General features: G+C 39.7%; 1 protein-coding gene across 1 annotated transcript in view; it reads right to left on the bottom strand.

Annotated features, from left to right (window-relative positions):
• The window catches only part of FAM184A (family with sequence similarity 184 member A), a gene marked incomplete at both ends in the record, with an annotated part of 119209 nt that extends 91910 nt beyond the window's left edge, over positions 1 to 27299 (bottom strand). The window contains one exon of the mRNA XM_082855456.1: positions 27132 to 27299. Within this exon, the coding sequence (XP_082711582.1) occupies positions 27132 to 27299 (168 nt within the window). The remainder of the gene's footprint in view (positions 1 to 27131) is intronic.
• Positions 27300 to 27936: the final 637 nt, after the last annotated feature.

Raw genomic sequence — 27936 nt, 5'->3', positions numbered from 1 at the left:
TTCCAAAGTGATGTAAATTTGGGCACTCAAACATGCTGAGCATTTACACTGTGATAAAATGAAGCCAAGGACAAATACAAAGGAAAGAGCTGTCATAAATATTCAGTATTCGAACCACAATATCACTAACCTCCTTAAATCCCCCTAGATGGAACTATGTCCTAGATAATCCTGGCTTGGTGGGAACTCACCAGTGTGCTAAAGATTCGGTTCTCTTCCTTCCTGACACACTACTTACGTAAATACTACCATCTGCACCCTTCTCAAAGAGGACAGAAATAAGAGCTTAATCAGATTGAAAATTTTCTTCCACAATATGGTTAAATATTAATGTACTGTAACTTGAAGCCAATAAAGGTTGTTGCCCAAATACACACATACACCATTACAAAAGATCCGAAATCTTGGAAGTACTCTCCAAAGGCCTTGAAATTATTGTCTTCTTGCTTACTGTCCCAATAGGTAAGTAAGACTGGCAAGTGGCTAAGCAGTGACAATATCCAAAATGCACACCAGTATATTCTCTAACTTTCCCCTACACTTACAATAGAAAGTTTTCTTATTACCATATATTACCACATATCTAATAATGCCTTCGTTAAATGTTGAGGGAAAGCGTCTCTGCTAATCTGGAGATTCTATATTTGTGTTTAAAATGGCAGTAAGAGGAAGATGGTGGAAGAGTAAGACACGGAGATCACCTTCCTCCCCACAGATAAACCAGAAATACATCTACACGTGGAACAACTCCTACAAAACACCTACTGAACACTGGCAGAAGACCTCAGACCTCCCAAAAGGTGTGTGGATGAAAGGCTCTTGGTGCTGCAGCCAGGAGTCAGTGCTGTGCCTCTGAGGTGGGAGAGCCAACTTCAGGACACTGGTCCACAAGAGACCTCCCAGCTCCACATAATATCAAACAGCGAAAATCTCCCAGAGATCTCCATCTCAACACCAGCACCCAGCTTCACTCAACGACCAGCAAGCTACAGTGCTGGATACCCTATGAGAAACAACTAGCAAGACAGGAACACAACCCCACCCATTAGCAGAGAGGCTGCCTAAAATCTTAATAAGGCCACAGACACCCCAAAACACACCACCAGACGTGAACCTGCCCACCAGAAAGACAAGATCCAGCCTCATCCACCAGAACATAGGCACTAGTCCCCTCGACCAGGAAACCAACACAACCCACTGAACCAACCTTAGCCACTGGGGACAGACACCAAAAACAACGGGAACTACGAACGTGCAGCCTGCAAAAAGGAAACCTCAAACACAGTAAGATAAGCAAAATGAGAAGACAGAAAAACACACAGCAGATAAAGGAGCAAGATAAAAACCCACCAGACCTAACAAATGAAGAGGTAATAGGCAGTCTACCTGAAAAAGAATTCAGAGTAATGAGAGTAAAGATGATCCAAAATCTTGGAAATAGAATAGAGAAAATGCAAGAAACATTTAACAAGGACCTAGAAGAACTAAAGATGAAACAAACAACAATGAACAACACAATAAATGAAATTAAAAATACTCTAGATGGGATCAATAGCAGAATAGCTGAGGCAGAAGAATGGATAACTGACCTGGAAGAGAAAATAGTGGAAATAACTACTGCAGAGCAGAATAAAGAAAAAAGAATGAAAAGAACTGAGGACAGTCTCAGAGACCTCTGGGACAACATTAAACGCACCAACATTCAAATTATAGAGGTTCCAGAAAAAGAAGAGAAAAAGGGACTGAGAAAATATTTGAAGAGATTATAGTTAAAAACTTCCCTAATATGGGAAAGGAAAAAGTTAATCAAGTCCAGGAAGCACAGAGAGTCCCATACAGGATAAATCCAAGGAGAAATACGCCAAGACACATATTAATCAAACTGTCAAAAATTAAATACAAAGAAAACATATTAAAAGCAGCAAGGGAAAAACAACAAATAACACACAAGGGAATCCCCATAAGGATAACAGCTGATCTTTCAACAGAAACTCTGCAAGTCAGAAGGGAGTGGCAGGACATATTTAAAGTGATAAAGGAGAAAAATCCGCAACCAAGACTACTCTACCCAGCAAGGATCTCATTAAGATTTGATGGAGAAATTAAAACCTTTACAGACAAGCAAAAGCTGAGAGAGTTCAGCACCACCAAACCAGCTTTACAACAAATGCTAAAGGAACTTCTCTAGGCAAGAAACACAAGAGAAGGAAAAGACCTACAATAACGAACCCAAAACAATTAAGAAAATGGGAATAGGAACATACATATCGATAATTACCTTAAATGTAAATGGACTAAATGCTCCCACCAAAAGACACAGATAGGCTGAATGGATACAAAAACAAGACCCATATATATGCTGTCTACAAGAGACCCACTTCAGACCTAGAGACACATACAGACTGAAAGTAAGGGGATGGAAACAGATACTCCATGCAAATGGAAACCAAAAGAAAGCTGGAGTAGCATTCTCATATCACACAAAATAGACTTTAAAATAAAGACTATTACAAGAGACAAAGAAGGACACTACATAATGATCAAGGGATCGATCCAAGAAGAAGATATAACAATTGTAAATATTTACGCACCCAACATAGGAGCACCTCAATACATAAGGCTAATACTAACAGTCATAAAAGGGGAAATCGACAGCAACACATTCATAGTAGGAGACTTTAACACCCCACTTTCACCAATGGACAGATCATCCAAAATGGAAATAATTAAGGAAACACAAGCTTTAAATGATACATTAAACAAGATGGACTTAATTAATATTTATAGGACATTCCATCCAAAAACAACAGAATACACATTTTTCTCAAGTGCTCATGGAACATTCTCCAGGATAGATCATATCTTGGGTCACAAATCAAGCCTTGGTAAATTTAAGAAAATCGAAATCATACCAAGTATCTTTTCTGCCACAACGCTATGAGACTAGATATCAATTACAGGACAAAATCTGTAAAAAATACAAACACATGGAGGCTAAACAATACACTACTTAATAACGAAGTGATCACTGAAGAAATCAAAGAGGAAATCAAAATATACCTAGAAACAAATGACAATGGAGACACGACGACCCAAAACCTATGGGATGCAGCAAAAGCAGTTCAAAGAGGGAAGTTTATAGCAATACAATCCTACCTTAAGAAACAGGAAACATCTCGAAAAAACAACCTAACCTTGCACCTAAAGCAATTAGAGAAAGAAGAACAAAAAAAACCCAAAGTTAGCAGAAGGAAAGAAATCATAAAAATCAGATCAGAAATAAATGAAACAGAGATGAAGGAAACAACAGCAAAGATCAATAAAACTAAAAGCTGGTTCTTTGAGAAGATAAACAAAATTGATAAACCATTAGCCAGACTCATCAAGAAAAAAAGGGAGAAGACTCAAATCAATAGAATTAGAAATGAAAAAGGAGAAGTAACAACTGACACTGCAGAAATACAAAAGATCATGAGAGATTATTACAAGCAACTCTATGCCAATACAATGGACAACCTGGAAGAAATGGACAAATTCTTAGAAATGCACAACCTGCCAAGACTGAATCAGGAAGATATAGAAAATATGAACAGACCAATCACAAGCACTGAAATTGAAAGTGTGATTAAAAATCTTCCAACAAACAAAAGCCCAGGACCAGATGGCTTCACAGGTGAATTCTATCAAACATTTAGAGAAGAGCTAACACCTATCCTTCGCAAACTCTTCCAAAATATAGCAGAGGGAGGAACACTCCCAAACTCATTCTATGAGGCCACCATCACCTTGATACCAAAACCAGACAAGGATGTCACAAAGAAAGAAAACTACAGGCCAATATCACTGATGAACACAGATGCAAAAATCCTCAACAGAATACTAGGAAACAGAATCCAACAGCACATTAAAAGGATCATACACCATGATCAAGTGGGGTTTACTCCAGGAATGCAAGGATTCTTCAATATACGCAAATCAATCAACGTGATACACCATATTAACAAATTGAAGAAGAAAAACCATATGATCATCTCAATAGATGCAGAGAAAGCTTTTGACAAAATTCAACACTCATTTATGATAAAAACCCTGCAGAAAGTAGGCATAGAGGGAACTTTCCTCAGCATAATAAAGGCCATATATGACAAACCCACATCCAACATCACCCTCAATTGTGAAAAACTGGAAGCATTTCCACTAAGATCAGGAAGAAGACAAGGTTGCCCACTCTCACCACTCTTATTCAACACAGTTTTGGAAGTTTTATTCATAGCATACAGAGAAGAAAAGGAAATAAAAGGAATCCAAATTGGAAAAGAAGAAGTAAAGCTGTCACTGTTTGAAGATGACATGATACTATACATAGAGAATCCTAAAGATGCTACCAGAACTACTACTAGAGCTAATCAATGAACTTGGTAAAGTAGCAGGATACAAAATTAATGCACAGAAATCTCTGGCATTCCTATACACTAATGATGAAAAATCTGAAAATGAAATCAAGAAAACACTCCCATTTACCACTGCAACAAAAAGAATAGAATATCTAGGAATAAACCTACCTAAGGAGACAAAAGACGTGTATTCAGAAAATTATAAGACACTGATGAGAGAAATTAAAGATGATACAAATAGATGGAGAGATATACCATGTTCTTGGATTGGAAGAATCAACATTGTGAAAATGACTCTACTACCAAAGCAATCTACAGATTCAATGCAATCCCTATCAAACTACCACTGGCATTTTTCACAGAACTAGAACAAAAATATTTCACAATTTGTATGGAAACACAAACGACCCCGAATAGCCAAAGCAATAATTGAGAAAGAAAACCGGAGCTGGAGGAATCAGTCTACCTGACTTCAGACTATACTACAAGGCTACAGTAATCAAGACAGTATGGTACTGGCACAAAAACATAAATACAGATCAATGGAACAGGATAGAAAGCCCAGAGATAAACCCATGCACATATGGTCACCTTATCTTTGATAAAGGAGGCAGGAATGCACAGTAGGGAAAGGACAGCCTCTTCAATAAGTGGTGCTGGGAAAACTGGACAGGTACATGTAAAAGTATGAGATTAGATCACTCCCTCCTTAACACCATACACAAAAATAAGCTCAAAATGGATTAAAGACCTAAATGTAAGGCCAGAAACTATCAAACTCTTAGAGGAAAACATAGGCAGAACACTCTATGACATAAATCACAGCAAGATCCTTTTTGACCCACCTCCTAGAGAAATGGAAATAAAAACAAAAATAAACAAATGGGACCTAATGAAACTTCAAAGCTTTTGCACAGCAAAGGAAACCATAAACAAGACCAAATTTCCACAGCAGAGGAAACCATAAACAAGACGAAAAGACAACCCTCAGAATGGGAGAAAATATTTGCAAATGAAGCAAATGACAAAGGATTAATCTCCAAAATTTATAAGCAGCTCATGCAGCTCAATAACAAAAAAACAAACAATCCAATCCAAAAATGGGCAGAAGACCTAAATAGACATTTTTCCAAAGAAGATATACAGACTGCCAAAAAACACACAAAGGAATGCTCAACATCATTAATCATTAGAGAAATGCAAATGAAAACTACAATGAAATATCATCTCACACCAGTCAGAATGGCCATCATCAAAAAATCTAGAAACAATAAATGCTGGAGAAGGTGTGGAGAAAAGGGAACACTCTTGCACTGCTGGTGGGAATGTGAATTGGTACAGCCACTATGGAGAACAGTATGGAGGTTCCTTAAAAAACTACAAATAGAACTACCATATGACCCAGCAATCCCACTACTGGGCATATACCCTGAGAAAACCATAATTCAAAAAGAGTCATGTACCAAAATGTTCATTGCATCTCTATTTACAATAGCCCGGAGGTGGAAACAACCTAAGTGTCCGTCATTGGATGAATGGGTAAAGAAGATGTGAGACATATACACAATGGAATATTACTCAGCCATAAAAAGAAACGAAATTGAACTATTTGTAATGAGGTGGATGGACCTACAGTCTGTCATGCAGAGTGAAGTAAGTCAGAAAGAGAAAGACAAATACCGTATGCTAACACATGTATATAGAATTTAAGAATAAAAAAAAATGTCATGAAGAACCCAAGGGTAAGATGGGAATAAAGACACAGACCTACTAGAGAATGGACTTGAGGATACGGGAAGGGGGAAGGGTAAGCTGTGACAAAGCGAGAGAGTGGCATGGACATATATACACTACCAAACGTAAGGTAGATAGCTAGTGGGAAGCAGCCATGTAGCACAGGGAGATCAGCTCGGTGCTTTGTGACCACCTGGAGGGGTGGGATAGGGAGGGTGGGAGGAAGGGAGACGCAAGAAGCAAGAGATATGGGAACATATGTATATGTATAACTGATTCACTTTGTTATAAAGCAGAAACTAACACACCATTGTAAAGCAATTATACTCCAATAAAGATGTAAAAAAAATAAATAAAAATAAAATGGCAGTAAGAGCTATTTCCTAGTAATGTATATTAGGTACCATCTCTCTTTTTTTAATCCCTTGAAAGTTTGTGGTTAATCACTGAAAAAGCTGTAAGTGTGAGTTAAATTTTTTCCTCTCTTCTCAGAAAGTGTATGTTTTGGCAGACTGTATTTTCCAAAAACGATCACAACATTTCCCATCCCACATGCTCTTCTGCAGTGGGACCTTGCCACTCCCCCATCAAGAAGTAGAGTCTGACTCTCCTCCGCTGAAATCTACACTGGCCTAAATGATTCACTTGCAACCAACAGAATGTGGCAAAAGTGATACTGAGACTTCCAAGCCTACATCAGTAGAAGCCTTGCAGCTTTCTTTCGTCTCCGGAGGACCCAGTCTCCAGAAGCCAGCAAACTGTGAAAAGCTCCAGCTACCTGGACAGGACATGTAGTTCCTCTAGTCAACTGCCCCAGCTGAGCCCAGCCTTCAAGTCATCTCAGTCCAGGCACCACATGAGTAAAGAAGTCATCCTGGAAGTGTATTCTCCAGCCCCAGTTGTTTCAACTCCCCCTGATCAAGTCATACCCAGCTATTCTGGTCTTCCCATCTGAAAATCCAGACATTGTGGAGCAAACCATCCCCACTGTTTCTTCTCTGAATTCCCAACCCAACAATGTATGAGAATAAAACGGTGGTTGTTTTATTCAAGTTTTTGGGTCGTGGTGTGAAAGGCAGCAATAGGTAACTGGAAGGTACGTTAGGTAACATGGCCATCTCCTCACTTTAATGACCAAAGTCCACATTTTTCTTCCCGCTTACTTTACTGAAACTTTCATTTCCAATATTTTTTTTAGATGTCCCTGTTAATTTCCCCAATTTATTTTGACAGCTCAACTTTAGAAACCATCATATCCAATAAAACTATTTCCTAGGGTTTGGTCTTCAGCTTATTTGTTTTATAAATTTATCTATTTACTTATTTTTTTTTTTTTTTTTTTTTTGCGGTACACGGGCCTCTCACTGTTGTGGCCTCTCCCGTTGCGGAGCACAGGCTCCAGATGCGCAGGCTCGTCGGCCATGGCTCACGGGCCTAGCCGCTCCGCGGCATGTGGGATCTTCCCGGACCGGGGCACGAACCCATGTCCCCTGCATCGGCAGGCGGACTCTCAACCACTGCGCCACCAGGGAAGCCCTATTTACTTATTTTTAGCTGCACTGGGTCTTCGTTGCTGTGCGCGGGCTTTCTCTAGTTGCGGCGAGCAGGGGCTACTCTTCGTTGCAGTGCACAGGCTTCTCATTGCAGTGGCTTCTCTTGCTGTGGAGCATGGGCTCTAAGCGCATGGGCTTCAGTAATTGTGGCACACAGGCTCAGTAGTTGTGGCTTGCGGGCTCTAGAGCGCAGGCTCAGTAATTGTGGCTCATGGGCTTAGTTGCTCCATGGCATGTGGGATCTTCCCCGGCCAGGGATTGAACCTGTGTCCCCTGCATTGGCAGGAGGATTCTTAACCGCTGTGCCACCAGGGAATTCCCAGCTTATTTGTTTTAAAAGCTTCTTTCTAACATCCCTCTTTACTTATTGGAATTATTTCAGTTTTTTTCACCCTTTTATTCCAATCTGTGTTTGAATTAGGTCATGACTAAAGGCATAATTACTTGAAGCAAATGCTGTGCACCCAACTATACCATGATAAGTAAATATTCTGTCAGGCATAAGAATTATTCAGTACTTATCATAACAATAAACTATACCAGTACTTCGGGCGTTTATCATTATAAATGCTGTGTTAATAAGAAGCGGCTATACTGAATTTTATCTAGTCTTACCCATAAGAATTATCTTGGCAGAAAAGCACATTTTACTATTTTCAGCAAAAAGACTATTCTTATTTGAGATATAATCTTAATATAGACTCTTCAAACCACTGCATCTTTGTAAGTACAGCCTATTTTATAACTTACTACTATATTTAATAAGTATAAATTGGTCACTCAGAAATCACAGCATAAAAAAATCAAATTCTTCATTTTCCTAATGGAACTTCATTTTCTTTATGAGTATTTGGTTGATGAAATGTGTGAAAATGAGTAGTAGTCACCTGCAAAAGCAGCAGGGGAAGGCAGTATCCTGGGGAGGGAGCCAGGTTTTCAATTAAAGTAAGAAGACGGCATATTTTCTGAAGAGATGTGGCTGCAGAGAAGTTTGCTGAGCATGGAATAAGAGTTCCAGAGAGCAAATATAAAAACCCAACAAGTGTCCGGGAGAAGAAAGCACAACTGCCTGAGGATAAGCCAGATGACCCAGGGGGCTATATGTGGAGCCGGGTCCAGGGACAGAGACGTGACGTAAGATAGAAAGAGCTGGCTTGAAGCTTCCAAGATGGGCTCTGGTCTTACCATTTTGAACACAGCAGACTGTGGGTTTTACACAGGATCCCAGATAATGTTAGAGAAAAGTGACCAAGGCCAGCCTTCTTACTTCCACTGTACAACTGTGAGAAAGTTACTTTAAACGTCTCCAAGCCTCGGGGTTTTTTCTGTAAAGTGAAGAGAATACTGCCAACTTCATAAACGTATGATGACGAAACAACACAAGTAAACTGCTTAATACAGGGCCTGATACACTTTAGTGCGCAATACGCTTTTTGGTTTAATGGCTTTTGTTCTTGACGTGGTCCTCCCAAGAAACTGTAACCAGGTATGTGGGAGGCAAGACTGGTCAGTCCCACTGCCTCCCATCTGTGGTGAAGGCAGCTGTGCTCAGTAGAGGATGAAAGCACTCAGAACGTTCTTGCTGATCTGACCAGAGTTCCACTCAGATAACACTGACCATTAAGCGGTTTACTGAATACAAATACCGCTTTGCCTCAGGTAACTTCTGTCTCGTACCTCTGCTAGACTGCAGGCTCTTGGAGGACGTGCTCCTGACTTACTCGTGTCCCCCACAGGGTCTAGTATTTGTCAGACACTCTGAATGGCTGCTGAATGACTATCCATACAGGGATAAAGGCAAAGTCCCACACCTCAGAGATGTTCACTCCAGAGGCTACATTTTGCACAAAATCTCTTCTTTTGTTAAATAACTTCTATGCTAGTTTTCTAAAAGATGCTTAGATTTTATAAACTGTCATTTTCAGATTTAAGATTAAGTATCAATCAACAAAAAGCTGACAATCTAAAAAAAGTCCCAGATATTTAGTAAATAGGCATTTTTATTTACGTTATTCACTATTTTTAGGAGGACAAACTATCCAGAAATGTTGTATAAATAAGTTAATAATCAAGTTGAAAAGACAATTTGAGCAAATAATTCACTTAAAAGCATCACATTTTTCTCAAAAAATCTAGCCCCTTGTTTTACATTTGTTGAATACCTATAATTTTCTAGTTGATGCTAAAAAAAAACCGCTTAAGCAACATAAGATTCTGCGTTGTAAGACCATATATTCCAGCTTAGTTAGACATGTGAATGCAGAACGGCTGCCAATTAAATTCCAGTATCCATCCTCACTCCCTGGTTCCTTCACCCATCTCTGTCTCTCTCAGCCAAAGACACAGATTCTCTTCCAACAGAAGCTGGACTTTACATTGTACCTAATACATCATGGGGTCTGGAAGTGATGTGGGCCTTCACCTAGCTGCCTAATGCTGCTTTCTAAAAAGTCAGACAACCGAGGTTCAACTCCTACCTCTTCTAGCAGCAGGGCCCAGGGCAAGTCACTTAAACTCTCTAATGCTCAACTTCCTCATAAAGTCTAATAACCTCACAGGGTATGGTAAGAATTGAATTAAATATCATAAGAAAATAACACGAAATCGTTGCTTAAAAATGGTATTCACTGTTAACCATTCCAAATCATTATTCTTCCCCCATAATGAAAACAGCCTCTTGCTTTATTACTTAGCTTTATCACTCACTCCACCTGCCTCATCAGAGTAACAAACCAGGCTCCCAGTCACTGCCCACTTTAGAATAAATTTAGCCATGGGACTCGCAAATCCTCCTATCCCAACTCTGCCATTATCTTTGGAGATTTCAAAAATGCATGTAGAATCCAAAAGACCAGACTTAAAGTTCTTTGGGATTCCTAACTCTAAGAACCTCACTCACCCATAAACATTCTCAAGACTGTGCCCTGGATCTTGTTATAACTTAGTCCATCTTAGAAATCTTCATATAGCTCCCTCTCATGCTACAACTCCTTGTGTTATCCCTCAACCACTGGCCATTATCTACATTACACACCGATGGTCCTCTCAATTCCTGAATTTTCCTTTATCTATTAGCTCCATCCTAAACCTCACTTCCTTCCCCATGCAGCACACCAGGGTAGATTAACTGAAGTATTCTCTATCAAAGCTCTTTAAGTCTCTTAAATCCCAGTTCTGCTACACCTCTCAGGCAAAACTCAGACTCTGGATTAATCCTTTAATAACATGCCTTTTCTCCTACATTTGGTGAACAATGGTCCTCTCCACAGTACGGCAGGACTTTGCAGAAAACTGCGCAGCATTCAAACTGATACCAAATATCACGTCTAAATTCCTCCTGGGACAACCACACATCTCACTGATCCTTTCACTTGAATCTGGTTAGCTATTTTCTCCTCCTTCCCACCGCAGCTATTCTAAATGTTTTCTATTCTGCTTAAGGCCCCAGTCACTCATGATTTTAATAATCACCTATATGAGGGGAGATTACTACACTTCCCCTCGTATTTAGTAATCTCTCCTCAACTCCCTCGCAACACCTGCTACAGAGAATCTCACTTGGTGAAGCACTGAAGTCCCACACTAGCAGCCATGAGTCAACTTGAAGCTGGAGCCCCCAGACCCAGTTAAGTCTTCAGAGTGACTGCAACCGCACGAGAAGCCCCGAGCCAGAGCCACCCAGCTAAGCGACACCTGGATTCCTGGACCTCAGAAACTGGGAGATAATAAACGTTTGTTGTCTTAAGACGCTAAATTTGGAGGTAATGTGTTACACAACAATAGATGTCCTTCCTATATTCCTATCTCAGTTGACATCAATCAACATCTATCTAGTTGCTCATGCATTCATTTAACCATTATTTGAGTACTTACTATGTGACAGAGACCTGTTATCCTCAATCTTCCCTACAATAAACTGTCATAAAATCTTTACAAGGTTATCTCCAAAACGTTTCTCCAATCTGCCCCTCATATTTGAGATTTCCCAGATCACCTCTTTCCCTCTCTCACCATAGTCCTAATTCAGGCCCTCACAATTCTCACCAATACTATATTACAATAGACTCCCAATTAGTTTCCTTGATTCTCATCTGTCCCTGTCAAGTGTGATCTATTTCAGACACAGAGAAACAGCACATACACAAGAGTTAAGGTGGCAGGACCAGGAGGAAGTTCTCTCAAGGATTAGATGACTCTGTAGTCTTTGGACACAAGTAACTTAGGCTTGATAGCCTTCATAGTTCTAGTAAAATAGAAAGTAGCTTACCTACTCAATGTGTATACAGAAAGAGGAGAGGATACAACTGTGGACAATTCAGAGACAGCCACATGGCACAGCGCAGCCATACTGAGTTACGTGATGTTGATTAGATAACACTGGGTTACATGATGTTGTAGAGCAATAGAAGTCCATGCACTGGTTCCCTGTTGCTACTGTAACAATTTATAACAAAGTTAGTGACTTCGAGCAACACAAATTTATTAATCTTATAACTATGAAGGTCAGAAGTCTGAAAAGAGGCTCTTGGGGAGTATCTGTTTCCCTGCTGTTTCCAGCTTCTAGAGGTCACGCATTCCTGGGCTCGTGGTCCCCTTCCATCTTCAGCGCCAGCAATGGCTGTCAAGTCTTTCTCACACCCCATCACTCTCACACTGACTCTCCGGCCTCCCTCTTTTGCTCAGAAGAATCCTTGTGATTATACTGCCCCATCCAAATAACCAAGGATAATCTCCATTTCAAGATCCTCAACTTAATGATACCCGTAAATGTAATGTAACATATTCACAGGTCCCAGGGATTAGGACGGGGACGTCTTGGAGGTGGGGGGAGGATGGCAGTATTCTGCCATGGTCCAGTCCCAGAATCTGCTCTAGCGATGTTCCACAATCCAGAAATACAAACAGAGAAAACAAATAGCAGGTGTGACGCAGGATTGAAGGTTAAAAATATGTAGAGTCCTAAAGAGCAATATTAAAGCGACAGGCTTGGCTTCAGATCAAATTCTTATTTTTTTTCTACAGCAGTTAACTTTGCTAATTCCTTCATGACCACAGAGCAGTCTTATCTGGGCTCCTTTTTCACCAGTATTTTCTGATTGTCACCAGGAGATTGGGACAAGAAAGCCTGTACCGATCTGAACATACCTTACAATTAACAACATTGAAAGTGCACATTCTTCTAGGTCATTTAAGGAAGATATATGTCAGAATAGAAACCAGTAAGACTAATTATCTGCCAAAGACATTCTATATTTGAATAAATAGTTTTTAAGAGTTTTCTGTATGTTGCATGAAGTCAACCCAGAAACATCCAACCAATTGTGCTGTAGTCTCAGTGAGTAAAAGATTTCTAGTTATCTTTAGGTGCCTAGACAAAGGCTTTTAACAAACCCGACTCCCACACTGACAGTTTGTGCTGGAAAGAAAGTAACTGTAACTGCAAACATTTTAAGCAAATGATGACTATAAAAAATAAGGCTTTGTTTTACTTAAATTAAGTCAACATTATATTTTTAAAGGGTTCACTCCATGCCATGAAATAATTTATACATTTCCTTTTTCTGACCTAGGGCAATATGGTAGATCCAAGTTCAGATTATGCAGATTACAATTTACATACAAGGAGAGAATCTGATTGTAATTTTATCCCATGCTTATGATTGCAGGGTGGCTGCTAGGTGATTGGCAACTCACACAAAAGATGAGTATTCCCATCCCCACCATCCCTTCCAGTCCTCTCATCTAAGGGTATTTAGGGAAATATTAAGTCAAACTCACACTCACATGAGGGTGTTTAGGGTGTAATAAGAGTCATAGTCATACAGGCCCATGACAACATCTGACAAACCAGAGCAGGACTAAGTAAACAGCAGATGCAAAGTTCTACATCCATTTTTAGATACACTAGATCCTCGTTATTCATGGATTCCATATTTCCAAATTCGGCTACTTGCTAAAATTTACATGTAACCTCAAAATCTAACACAATATGTTAGACAAGCTTTATTCAGGCATGAATTATAGTGCTGTTTGCTGTGAGTACTCTGTTAATGAATCAACAATATGTATTAAATAAAGTGTCATTAAACAGAAATACATGTAAAACAAGGTTATGTATTGATGGCTTGATGAAAATGTGACCACAGGGTGTTAGGACCATAACCCCGTATTTCCCCTATATAACTTCATAGAATATAACTACCCCAAATAATGAGAGTCAAATGTATTTTATTGTCCGTCCAACCTTTACTTTTGATAGCTGTGGTCCCTAATAATGTAGAATATATCCCCATCAGAGGAGAAAATATTACAAAAACAAGTATGTTAGAGACAATGTCAGCAGAGGCTGAACCAAACGGGAGAGGCCTGGAGAGTGGGTACAAATCGACATTTATTGACCTCCTCTCCTACACAAATTACCTTATTTCATCTTTACAGTAATTCTATGAAATAAGCTTTGTTATTCTTATTTTACAGATGATGAAGCTGAGGCTCTGAGAAGTTAAAACACTTACTAAAGGTCACAGCCTAGTAAGTGGTGAAACAGAAATTCAAATTGGGGTCTATCTAACCCACTGAACCACACCTCTGACCCATACGGCAGGCACTGCTGCCTTATTGGGCCAGTGGCTCTGGGAACATCACTCTCTGGCCCACAACCTAGACACCAAAACCCAAAACATACCCATTAACTCCTGGGACTCAAAAAACCGAAATTTCCCTCATCCCCTTTACCCCTGGTCATTACAAAGGTTTGTAACCAGAGAATGTGTCAACCTTATTCTTTAAATTATTCTTAAAAGCCTTATTAAAGAAGAAGTTGAAAGGTATTAGCATAGTTTCTCTAAGAAAATTATATATATATATTCTACTCAAAACAAACCAAACAGAAAAAGCTGCCAATAATTAAACATTTAAAATTTGTCATATTAAACTAATCTCTTGATTAAAATGTTCACCTACTTTATTCTGGTCACATTTTCTCAAAAGTCTATAGAAGTTAGATAGCCTCATCCAGCAGAGGGCAGACAGCAGAAGCAAGAAGAACTACAATCCTGCAGCCTGTGGAACAATACCGACATTCACAGAAAGACAGACAAGATGAAAAGGCAGAGGGCTATGTACCAGAAGAAGGAACAAGATAAAACCCCCCAAAACAACTAAAGAAGTGGAGATAGGCAACCTTCCAGAAAGAGAATTAAGAATAATGATAGTGAAGATGATCCAGGTCTCAGAAAAAGAATGGAGGCAAAGATCGAGAAGATGTAAGAAATGTTTAACAAAGACTTAGAAGAATTAAAGGACAAACAAACAGATGAGCAATACAATAACTGATATGAAAACTACATTAAAAGGAATCAATAGCAGAATAACTGAGGCAGGAGAATGGATAAGTGATCTGGAAGACAGAATGGTGGAATTCACTGCTGCAGAACAGAATAAAGAAAAAAGAATGAAAAGAAATGAAGACAGCCTAAGAGACCTCTGGGACAACATTACATGCAACAACATATGCATTATAGGGGTCCCAGAAGGAGAAGAGAGAGAGAAAGGACCTGAGAAAATATTTGAAGAGATTATACTGAAAAAATTCCCTAACATGGGAAAGGAAATAGCCACCCAAGTCCAGGAAGCACAGAGAGTCCCAGGCAGGATAAATCCAAGGAGAAACACGCCGAGAGTTATAGTAATCAAATTGACAAAAATTAAAGACACAGAAAAATTATTAAAAGCAACAAGGGAAAAATGACAAATAACATACAAGGGAACTCCCATAAGGTTAACAGCTGATTTCTCAGCAGAAACTCTACAAGCCAGAAGGGAGTGGCATGATATACTTAAAGTGATGAAAGGGAAGAACCTACAACCAAGATTACTCTACCCTGCAAGGATCTCATTCAGATTCGATGGAGACATCAAAAGCTTTACAGACAAGCAAAAGCTAAGAGAATTCAGCACCACCAAACCAGCTCTACAACAAATTCTAAAGGAACTTCTCTAAGTGGGAGGAAACACAAGAGAAGAAAAGGACCTACAAAAACAAACCCAAAACAATTAAGAAAATGGTCATAGGAAATACATATCGACAATTACCTTACATGTGAATGGATTAAATTCTCTAACCAAAAGACACAGGCTTTATGAATGGATACAAAAACAAGACCCATGTATATGCTGTCTACAAGAGACCCACTTCAGACCTAGGGACACATACAGACTGAAAGTGAGGGGATGGAAAAAGATATTTCATGCAAATGGAAATCAAAAGAAAGCTGGAGTAGCAACTCTCATATCAGACAAAATAGACTTTAAAATAAAGAATGTTACAAGAGACAAGGAAGGACACTACATAATGATCAAGGCATCAATCCAAGAAGAAGACATAACAATTATAAATATACACGCACCCAACAAAGGAGCACCTCAATACATAAGGCAACAGCTATAAAAGAGGCTAACAGCTATAAAAGAGGAAATCGACAGTAACACAATACTAGTGGGGGACTTCAACACCTCACTTACACCAATGGACAGATCATCCAAACAGAAAATTAATAAGGAAACACAAGCTTTAAATGACACAAGAGACTAGATAGATTTAATTGATATTTATAGGACATTCCATCCAAAAAACAGCAGATTACACTTTCTTCTCAGGTGCGCATGAAACATTCTCTGGGATAGATCACACCTTGGTTCACAAATCAAGCCCAAGTAAACTTAAGAAAACTGAAATCATATCACGCATCTTTTCTGACCACAACACTATGAAATCAGTAGTGAATTACAGGGGAAAAAAATGTAAAAAACACAAACACATGGAGGCTAAACAATACGTTACTAAATAACCAAGAGATCACTGAAGAAATCAAAGAGGAAATCAAAAAATATCTAGAAACAAATAACAATGAAAACACGACAATCCAAAACCTATGGGATGCAGCAAAAGCAGTTCTAAGAGGGAAGTTTATAGATCTACAAGCCTACCTCAAGAAACAAGAAAAATCTCAAATAAACAATCTAAACTTACACCTACAGGAACTAGAGAAAGAAGAACAAACAAAACCCAAAGTTAGCAGAAGGAAAGAAATCATAAAGATCAGACCAGAAATAAATGAAATAGAAACAAAGAAAACAATAGCAAAGATCAATAAAACTAAAAGCTGGTTCTTTGAGAAGATAAACAAAATTGATAAACCATTAGCCAGACTCATCAAGCAGAAGAGGGAGAGGACTCAAATCAATAAAATTAGAAATGAAAAAGGAGAAGTTACAACAGACACCGCAGAAATACAGATCATCCTAAGAGACTACTACAAGCAACTCTATGCCAATAAAATGGACAATCTGGAAGAAATGGACAAATTCTTAGAAAGGTATAACTTTCCAAGACTGAACCAGGAAGAAATAGAAAATATGAATAGACCAATCACAAGTAATGAAACTGAAACTGTGATTAAAAATCTTCCAACAGGCCTTCCCTGGTGGCACAGTGGTTGAGAGTCCGCCTGCCGATGCAGGGGACACGGGTTCGTGCCCCGGTCCGGGAAGATCCCACGTGCTGCGGAGCGGCTGGGCCCGTGAGCCATGGCCACTGAGCCTGCGCGTCCGGAGCCTGTGCTCCACAACGGGAGGGGCCACAACAGTGAGAGGCCCGCGTACCGCAAAAACAAAACAAACAAAAAATCTTCCAACCAACAGAAGTCCAGGACCAGATGGCTTCACAGGTGAATTCTATGAAACATTTAGACAAGCGCTAACAACCATCCTTCTCAAACTCTTCCAAAAAACTGCAGAGGAAGGAACACTCCCAAACTCATTCTATGAGGCCACCATCACCCTGATACCAAAACCAGATAAAGACACTACAAAAAAGGAAATTACAGACCAATATCACTGATGAATATAAATACAAAAATCCTCAACAAAATACTAGCAAACAGAATCCAAGAACACATTAAAAGGATCATATACCATGATCAAGTGGGATTTCTCCCAGGGATGCAAGGATTCCTCAATATACGCAAATCAATCAATGTGATGCATCATATTAACAAATTGAAGAATAAAAACCACACGATCATCTCAATCGATGCAGAAAAAGCTTTTGAGAAAATTCAACACCCATTTATGATAAAAACTCTCCAGAAAGTGGGCACAGAGGGAACCTACCTCAACATAATAAAGGCCATATATGACAAACCCACAGCAAACATCATTCTCAATGGTGAAAAACTGAAAGCATTTCCCCTAAGATCAGGAACAAGACAAGGATGTCCACTCTCTCCACTATTATTCAACATAGTTTTGGAAGTCCTAGCCATGGCAATCAGAGAAGAAAAAGAAATAAAAGGAACACAAACTGGAAAAGAAGTAAAACTGTCACTGTTTGCAGATGACATGATACTATACATAGAGAATCCTAAAGATGCCACCAGAAAACTACTAGAGCTAATCAATCAACTTGGTAAAGTTGCAGGATACAAAATTAATGCATAGAAATCTCTTGCATTCCTATATACTAATGATGAAAAATCTGAAAGAAAAATTAAGGAAACACTCTCATTTATGATTGCAACAAAAAGAATAAAATACCTAGGAATAAACCTACCTAGGGAGAAAAAAGACCTGTATGCAGAAAACTATAAGACACTGACGAAAGAAATTAAAGATGATACCAAAAGATGGAGAGATATATCATGTTCTTGGATTGTAAGAATCAATATTGTGAAAATGACTATACTACTCAAAGCAAACTACAGATTTAGTGCAATCCCTATCAAATTACCAATTGCATTTTTTACAGAACTAGAACAAAAAATCTTAAAATTTGTATAGAGACACAAAAGACCCCGAATAGCCAAAGCAGTCTTGAGGGAAAAAAGCGGAGCTGGAGGAATCAGGCTCCCTGACTTCAGACTATACTACAAATCTACAGTAATCAAGACAATATGGTACTGGCACAAAAACAGAAATATAGATCAACGGAACAAGACAGAAAGCCCAGAGATAAACCCACGCACATATGGTCAATTAATCTATGACAGCTACATGTAAAACAATGAAATTAGAACACTCCCTAACACCATACACAAAAATAAAATCAAAATGGATTCGAGACCTAATTGTAAGACCGGACATTATAAAACTCTTAGAAGAAACTAGGAGGAAACCTCTTTGACATAAATCACAGCAAGATCTTTTTTGATCCACTTCCTAGAGTAATGGAAATAAAAACAAAAATTAAAAAATGGGACCTAATGAAACTTCACAGCTTTTGCACAGCAAAGGACACCATAAATAAGACAAAAAGATAACCCTCAGAATGGGCGAAAATATTTGCAAACGAATCAATGGACAAAGGATTAATCTCCAAAATATATAAACAACTCATGCAGCTCAATATTAAAAAAACAAACAACCCAATCCAAAAATGGGCAGACGACCTAAACAGACATTTCTCCAAAGAAGACATACAGATGGCCAAGAGGCACATGAAAAGCTGCTCAACATCACTAATTATTAGACAAATGCAAATCAAAACTACAATGAGGTATCACCTCACACCAGTTAGAATGGGCATCATCAGAACATCTACAAACAACAAATGCTGGGGAGGGTGTGGAGAAAAGGGAACCCTCTTGCACTGTTGGTGGAATGTAAATTGATACAGCCACTATGGAGAACAGTATGGAGGTTCCTTAAAAAACTAAAAATAGAATTACCATATGATCCAGCAATCCCACTACTGGGCATATAACCAGAGAAAACCATAATTCAGAAAGACACATGCACCCCAATGTTCATTGCAGCACTATTTACAACAGTCAGGTCATGGAAGCAACCTAAATGCTCATTGACAGATGAATGGATAAAGAAGATGTGGTACATATATACAATGGAATATTCTCTGCCATAAAAAGGAACGAAATTGGGTCATTTGCTGAGACGTGGATGGATCTAGAGACTGTCATACAGAGTGACATAAATCAGAAAGAGAAAACCAAATATCATATATTAACTCATATATGTGGAACCTAGAAAAATGGTACAGATGAACCGGTTTGCAGAGCAGAAATTGAGACACAGAAGTAGAGAAAATACGTATGGACAGCAAGGGGGGAAAGCTGTGGTCGGGTGGGGATGGTGGTGTGATGAATTGGGCGATTGGGATTGACATGTATACACTGATGTGTATAAAGCTGATGACTAATAAGAACGTGCTGTTAAAAAAAAAGTCTATAGAAAAAAATGAGAAAAATATATAGGCTAAAAACCGTACTATAAATTGATAGTATTAATTAATAGTGCCCAGCACAGTATCTTTCAAGGACTAGACAGTCAACAAAAGTTTACCAACCTTTCAGATCTACATGCTCTATTTTAGTCATATTTAAGTATATCTTCTCTTGTTGCTCTGAGTAGATCATTATATTAAACATAAACGAATACACAACTTCCTCTCAAAATTACTTGTATTTTGTTTACATAGTGCTTCACTAGGCAAAAGATCTAAGAATAGACAGGGGGCAAGTGGGGAGGAGGGATAAATTGGGAGACTGGGATTGACATATACATAGTACTATATATAAAACTGATAACTAATAAGAACCTACTGAATAGCACAGGGAACTCTACTTGATACTCTGTAATGCCCTATAAAGGAAAAGAATCTAAAAAAGAGTGGCGATATATATATATATATATGTATAACAGATTCACTTTGCTGTACACCACACCTGAAACTAACACAACACTGTAAGTCAACTATACTCCAATAAAAATTTTAAAAAGAAAAAAAAATGAATAGAATACTATTTAGTGTTTTGGTTATGAAATGTTTTCTGAAAGAAATGAGATTCTGTTAAGACTGTGCTTAAGGAGAAACAGGATGAAAAATGCAAATACCTGTGAACACTCAGACACACATTTAGCAGAATAAACAAAATCTTTCCAACCGGAAAGCCCAATATCTAGAGTATGTAACTATCCAAACTCCGCACTTCATTTTATAAGGAAGAGAGACATGGCAAATAAAAAATGAAACTAGGGCTTCCCTGGTGGCGCAGTGGTTGAGAGTCCGCCTGCCAATGCAGGGGACATGGGTTCGTGCCCTGGTCTGGGAAGATCCCACATGCCACAGAGTAGCTGGACCTGAGCCATGGCCGCTGGGCCTGCGCGTCCGGAGCCTGTGCTCCGCAACAGGAGAGGCCACAACAGTGAGAGGCCAGTGTACCGCAAAAAAAAAAAAAAGAAAGAAAATAACAATTTATTCACAAATAAAGTTTCAGCATTTGGCAAAGGACTGGTATATGTCTGGCCTAATCTGTAAATATACTGATTATCAACAAGGATCTGGAAGTGATAAAGGACTCTACATAATTTATGAATGGTATGACTTGAATGTAAGTATATTATTTTGGAAGGTAGAAAATCATTAATCCCTATGGTTAACTTCTTGTTAACTGAAATAATTCATTATCCAACAATTTTGAATAGGGATTTATCTTTATATTTTACTAAAATTAGCAATTTTATTGATAATTTAAATATTAGTAATGCACTTTATGAACCAACATTTTATTTTCAAACCTTCTTAAACCTCAAAACAGAGATGTACATATAAAGAAATACAGATTAGTAATTTTTAAAAGTCATTAAAATACTATCTCCCTTATAATAAATAAGGTGTTACCGCGTAGCTGAGTCTATTATCCAAATCCCAAGTATTACGGTTAATCACTAAGTCTTGTTTTTCCATTCACTATAGGTCCTTTGGTAGTCTCAGCCTCCCTTTATATCTCAAAATGACAGTAATAAAAGATAGAGAACAAAAATTTTTCACATATTCAACTTCACTACTTTTTATACATTCTTGTTAAAGTTTTGGTAGGAAAGAAAGATGTAATCATTAATGAAATAAGTTTGAGGCCTACAAATGACAGTACTCACTGCTGTAGTTTAATAGAAAGCTAAAAGTAAAAGGTTTATTTTCTAAAATATTTGCTCTGGTCTCAAATGTTAAGTATACCAAACTTAACTGACAATAACTGGTGATCCTCAACCCGCAAAGATTGGTGTTTCCAAAATTCATTTCTATATATTAATTGATTGACAGTCAGAGACTATTTTCCAAAATATTTTAAAGGACCATTAAGTTATGGAGTTAAAGTTAAAAAAAAAAAAAAAAAAACCTTTATGGCTCAGAGCACACCTGAAAGTAGTATTTTCCCCACATATTTATAAAACAGTTTTTATTTAAAAAAAAAACAAACACTGAATTCAGTTAGCAATTTTCTCCCATCTCTCCTCAGGTGTTTGTCTCCCAAAAGGGATGGGGGACACCAATTCCAATAGACTCACTGTTGTTTTCATTCAAAAGGAGCCTGAAGGATAGAAACTTTCTCCGATGAAAAAACAAATATGGAATTAAGAATTTCTATTATTGGGCTTCCCTGGTGGCGCAGTGGTTGAGAGTCCACCTGCCGATGCAGGGGACACGGGTTCATGCACCGGTCCGGGAAGATCCCACGTGCCGCGGAGCGGCTGGGCCCGTGAGCCATGGCCGCTGAGCCTACACGTCCGGAGCCTGTGCTCCGCAACGGGAGGGGCCACAACAGTGAGAGGCCCGCGTACCGCAAAAAAATAATAATAATAATAATTTCTATTATTCACATCAATCCCATTTTCATGGCATAATATTCAAGTTTATTTGCTCACAGATAAAAGAGGTTTTTAATCTCATAACTTAAATTGAAAGGGCAGAATAACAGTACTTTACCACTCTTACCCCACCCCCATTACCTCCTATTGTCATTTGGAAGTTAACTGGCTTTACAGACCCAGGTTACTCCATTCTCATCTCAAATTTAAGATATGAAAATTTCAGAAACACTCATAATTTTAAGAAAGCATAGAAATTTACTTATTAATTAAAATAAACAAATTGTTTCAATCAAATTTTGCTGAACCATTATCCTTCATACTACTTTTTTAGAGGTTGACAATTTAGAAGACAGCACAAGATTTTCATAAACAAATAAGACAGAGAGGGGTCAGGGGGAGAAAAATTGGAAAACTTCCAACATACTGCCCTCAGAAATGGGACTTAAGCAACAATCCAATTAAGAAAGCAAGCAGTCAAAAGAAAAATAATTAAAATAACCACATAGTAGTAACTTGGACACCAAGTATGACAGTATCTAAATCAACCTAATTAAAGTATTTTTAAAGTCTGGAACGACTGAAGCTGTTAATAAAAACATGAAAATATTATGACATTTATCTGAGAATATAAAAAAAATAGCTGTTACAAATCTACCAAAGCCACAGTCACAAACTGTACAACCCACATACCCAGAAATTGTGCAGTGTATGGAAGAGGCAGGTGGGGTTCACTCTCACCAGGTCTGTGATTCAATGGTAAGCAAAACATAGTTCCAACATGGGGAAAAAACTCCGTGGCCTCTTAGGAGCTGAGTGGGTAATACTAGTTAGAAGGAAGGCATACACAGCAAAAAGAGACCTGCTAGTATGGCTGCCCCTCTCCTAGACCATTCCAGAGACCTGGGTTCGAATCCAAGATCTGCCAGTGACAAGCTATATAGTCTTCAAATGACTTTACACCCTCAACTTCCATACCTGTAAAATGAGAGGGTTAGGCTGGTAAGAATCTATGGTTTCTTCCAGCTCTAAACCTTTTAACTCTAAAGGCAGTCAACTTATAAGTTTTTAGACAATTGATTAATAGCATATCGTGCTTTTGTGCCCATTAGTAAAACACAGGAAATTAATTCAAACCACTCAGCTATGACCAAAAGATTACACCTACACCTAAGCTGCTGCATAATAGAATGACAAAGCTGCAATGTAACAAAGGAGGGAAAAAAAGATGCTATGTTTGGCATATGCCAAGCTGAAACAATCCAAGTCATAACCAAAACTAAATATTATTATGAAACAGTATTTAGGTAATTCAAACAAACCAACTAGTGAGAAATCAGTTGAAGTTAACATAGAGAAAACAGAATTGTTTGAAAATTTCACTGGTTTTGGTATTATATAAACACATTCAGGTTTTGAATATAGTAAAAGCAGAGTTAATATTAAATGATCAAAAGACTATTTTTGCATATTTGCTAAGAATCTGGCATATAAATTACCTTCCTTTTGAAATGATAAATATTTATATTTTAGACAAAGTGCTTTATGTTTTTATTTTTGCATCAAAAATAATAAAATAATATATAGCTTTTTGAAGCAGTTTAAGGGGAAGCCAAATATTTAAATATTTAAGAGTAATTTAACTCAGCTGAAATGATCTAGCATTAATCCAGAAGAGTAGCAGATACAACTCCTCAAAAATATTTACTGACTTACTCTACTATATAACAAAATTACGTGGTACATCATTATCTTCAATAAATATTTATTAAGCTTTTAAAACACTACCTGCAAAACATTCATATTAAGGTTACATGAAATATATAGTCTCTACAGCTGAGGAACTTACAGCCAAATTAGAGAAACAAAGTATATTTATAAACACAATAGATGGTGTGCAAATGTGTATTATTAAGTATCAAATAAGAAGTACAGACAATAAATGTTACAGTAATTCAGAGTAAGGCAAACCCAAAAAGGCCCAGGTTGGTCAGGGCAGTTCTTGGGAGAAGACACATAAGTTTGGTATTAAAAGAAGACTTTTAAGAATGGTCTGATGCTAAGCACAGAGAACACAAAGCAACTGTTCCTGCTCTTTGCAACCTTATACCCAATCTTATACTAGTTACATCCGTAAGTGATAACTGGACTAAACTATATCAAAAGTGCAACAACTGGGGCTTCCCTAGTGGCGCAGTGGTTGAGAGTCCGCCTGCCGATGCAGGGGACACAGGTTCGTGCCCCGGTCCGGGAAGATCCCACATGCCGCGGAGCAGCTGGGCCCGTGAGCCATGGCCGCTGAGCCTGCGGGTCCGGAGCCTGTGCTCCGCAACGGGAGAGGCCACAACAGTGGCCTTTTTTTTGCGTATAGCAAAAAAAAAAGGAAAAAAAGGTAGAGCAGGAGTTTTAACTCAAGACAGTGTGTCAGATTCCCAAGCCATGCTAACAATAACATTGAAGAGGTGAGTTCTGCTGACTCATTTCCAAAAGAAATAAAATCTTATTTTAGTGGTTACCTTTATAATGTCTAATTTTGAAATACAAGCTATTGCCAAGTTCCAAACATAGTTCTATTAACAAACCTCTACTGGTGTGAATTTATTAATAAACTCTTCATGAGTGAAAACTCTATAAAGCAGATAGCAGTAAAATTTCTATCAGTCAATATATTACTCATGATATCATTCTTATGGTATTTACCATAAGTATATGTGACTATAAAATTGACAGTTTCCAAGTTGGTACCTAAAGCAAGCAGGTCTTATTGTATGTTTCAGAAACTGAAGGGTGCTGGCTGAAACACAGCCCTATTATCAGACTGTTCCATTCTCCTGCATTGTCTTAGTAACAGAGGTTAAGAGACGGGGTGGGATATTTCAGTGTTAATCAGCGGTTCTCCACCTGCCTGTCCCTCCCCTGGGAACATTTGGCAACATAAATTGGCCTGGAGACATGTGTATTGTCACTACTCTGTGTGCATGTGGGGACTACAAGTAGAAGCTGCTAGGTAGCACCAGGGATGGTGCTAAACATCCTATAGTGCACAGGGCAGCCCTGCCCACTCCCAACAAGGAATTATTCAGTCTAAAATGTCAGTAGTGTCGAGGCTGAGAAACTCTAGTGTGAGATTAAATGTCTGAGGCACTTAGCAGAGAGGGTGGCGTGAGTGTTTAGAGACTGTAACTATAAACACTAAATCAGAGTCCAGTAATACTCAGGAAAGATTAGATATAGCACTCAAGCCGCGATGAGAGCGCTGGCAAGAGGGCAGCCTCCTGCTTTGTTAGGTTTGAGGTGGGTAGTGTAAAGAAAGTGATTGCAACTTCTAGTAGTACTCCAACATTTCACAGTTGTGATTTTTTTTTCTGATAAAAGAACAGGAAATTGAAAAAGTATAAGTAAAAAGAAAAGTAGTTTGCTGGAGAGAAAAGAAACTTCATTTGTTAAACTGTACACAGTTCCACTACCAGCTTACTGAGTGTTTCTATGACTTACAGCAGGGCCCTAGAGGGTTACAACCTAAAACAAAAATAATGGATGTTTTGGACACACTATAAGAGAAAATCAGAACAAATAAATATACATGTGCTTCATTCTGGACATCAGTATTCTAAAGACCAAACATGATCTCAGAAAGCCTGGCTTTTAGCTCCCAAATGTGTAAATGCTCTGATGGTATACTACTGTTCCTTCTTGGGTCTTCCCTTCTCTGAATTTGGGGACCCTCAGTCAAAAGAGAAAAAGTAAAAACTGGACACGTAGCAACCTCTGAGACGGTGCTGACATAAAACAAAAACCAAACACCAACAAGCAAAATTGCTTGAAGTTGAAAGAGTCGGACTTCAGAGGTTATCTAGTAGCAAACCCCACAATGCCAGCCTCTCTTCACATACCAACACTCCTAACAAGTGGTTAGCCAACTCCACTTAAACACTAAACTAAGGTCTATCACTTCTACTAGCTTTCAGAAACCACGAATCACTTCTCACGTAATGGGTATTGAAAGATTGCTCCTGAGCTCTAAAGAGAGCAATGTAATTGATCTAAGTTGCTCCTGCTTCACAGATACCAACTGTTTCTCATTATCAACATTTCCTTAAGCAGAAAAAAAGCTCACCATCCAAAGACGATTCTAAACTACAATTGGCCAAATCTGCGGGCGTATTTGCCCTTTGAAAATTATCTTCTGATAGATTGAAACATTTAAGTAAATGCAGACATATGATTAATCTAAAAAGCCTTGTTTGACATTCTGTCAGTATAAGGAATGACTCATTACATCCTGAAAATGGCACGCTAGGTATGTTTTATCCTCCTACATCGCTCAGCAGGATTTATTCTCCCCTTAACTACGTAACCAATGAAAGATACTGATGGAATTCGAAGACTCCGAATCATATTGGGTAAATACGGTACTGTACTTTATACAGTTACAGTAAAGCCTCGTGGAGCCTTGGCAGATGCACGAGAGCAAAACTAAAGTGATTTATTATTGTGCCGTAAAAGAAGTAGATCCTAATTTGTTCTGTGCTGGCTTACCCCAAAAGGGTAGCGGGGGGCAAGTCCCATAAACCCAGCTTTGCTGTCGGGTTTAATTTAGTTTAAATTAACGTCACCGGCGTTGCACCAAAGTTTGAACGGTTACAGGAGGTAAGCCTCTGGCTGTTGCTTCCCCAAAACAGCCCCCTTTCAACTCGCCCCGGGCGCAGGGCGCGCAGCCTCCCAACCGGGCAGGTGGGCCCCGCGCGGCGTCTCCGCAGTGCCCACCCCGCAGCCGCTCCCCTACCTTGGTGAGCTGGGCGATTTTCTTGCTCATTTTCAGGTGCAAGTCCTGGTTGTAGTCCATGCAGTGCCCCGCCTGCTGCGCGGCGGCCGGCGAGGGCGCGAATTTGGCCGCCCCAGCCGCCGATCCGCCGTAATAGTGCTGCTGCCAGCTCATGCCCGGGGTCGCCATCTTCCCGGCAGACCCCGGCCGGGGCACCGGTGCCCGCGCTCGGGGTGCGGCCCGCCGAGCAACGGCGACGGGGGCGCAAGAGCCGGGGCGGCCGCTTCCGGACCCGACACCCGGCGCCCGCCAGCCGCGGCCGCCCGCGCCACCCCGCCCGCGAACCCCGAGTCACCGCCGTCCAGGGACGGGGCTGCCCCGCCGGCCCGAAGCCGCGGGCGACACCGGCGCGGGGCAGATGCCCAGGGTGCGGCGGCGGCCCCGGGCCCTATCCGCTCTCACCCTCTCTTCAGCTCGCGCCTGGCGAGGGGAGACGTGGGCAGCGTGGCCCCGCAGGTCCCGCTCCCACCCGACACCCAGAGGGACAGCCGCCTAGTGGGGTGCGGAGGGAGGAGGAGACTGGGCGGGCTGCTGCGGGGGAAGGCGGGGACCCGGAGGAGGACGCGGGAGCCTCGGAGCCGCCGTTACTAGGGCTCGCGGAGCGCGCGGGGTGGCGACGTCATTTCCCCGCAGCCAAGCTCCGCCCCGCGCCGCCGCCTGCCCCGCAGCCCGGCGACCGGCGCGGGTGCCTCTTGCGGGGCTCGCAGCCAGTGGTCTACCCCTGCGGCGGGGAGCCCCGAGCTCCGGCCGGCTCGTGGTAAGCCCC

Source organism: Leucopleurus acutus (genome assembly GCF_964270905.1).
Source record: "Leucopleurus acutus genome assembly, chromosome: 15".
Classification (NCBI taxonomy): domain Eukaryota; kingdom Metazoa; phylum Chordata; class Mammalia; order Artiodactyla; family Delphinidae; genus Leucopleurus; species Leucopleurus acutus.
Note: the sequence above shows the minus strand (reverse complement) of the source record. Positions and strands in the feature narration are given on the sequence as shown.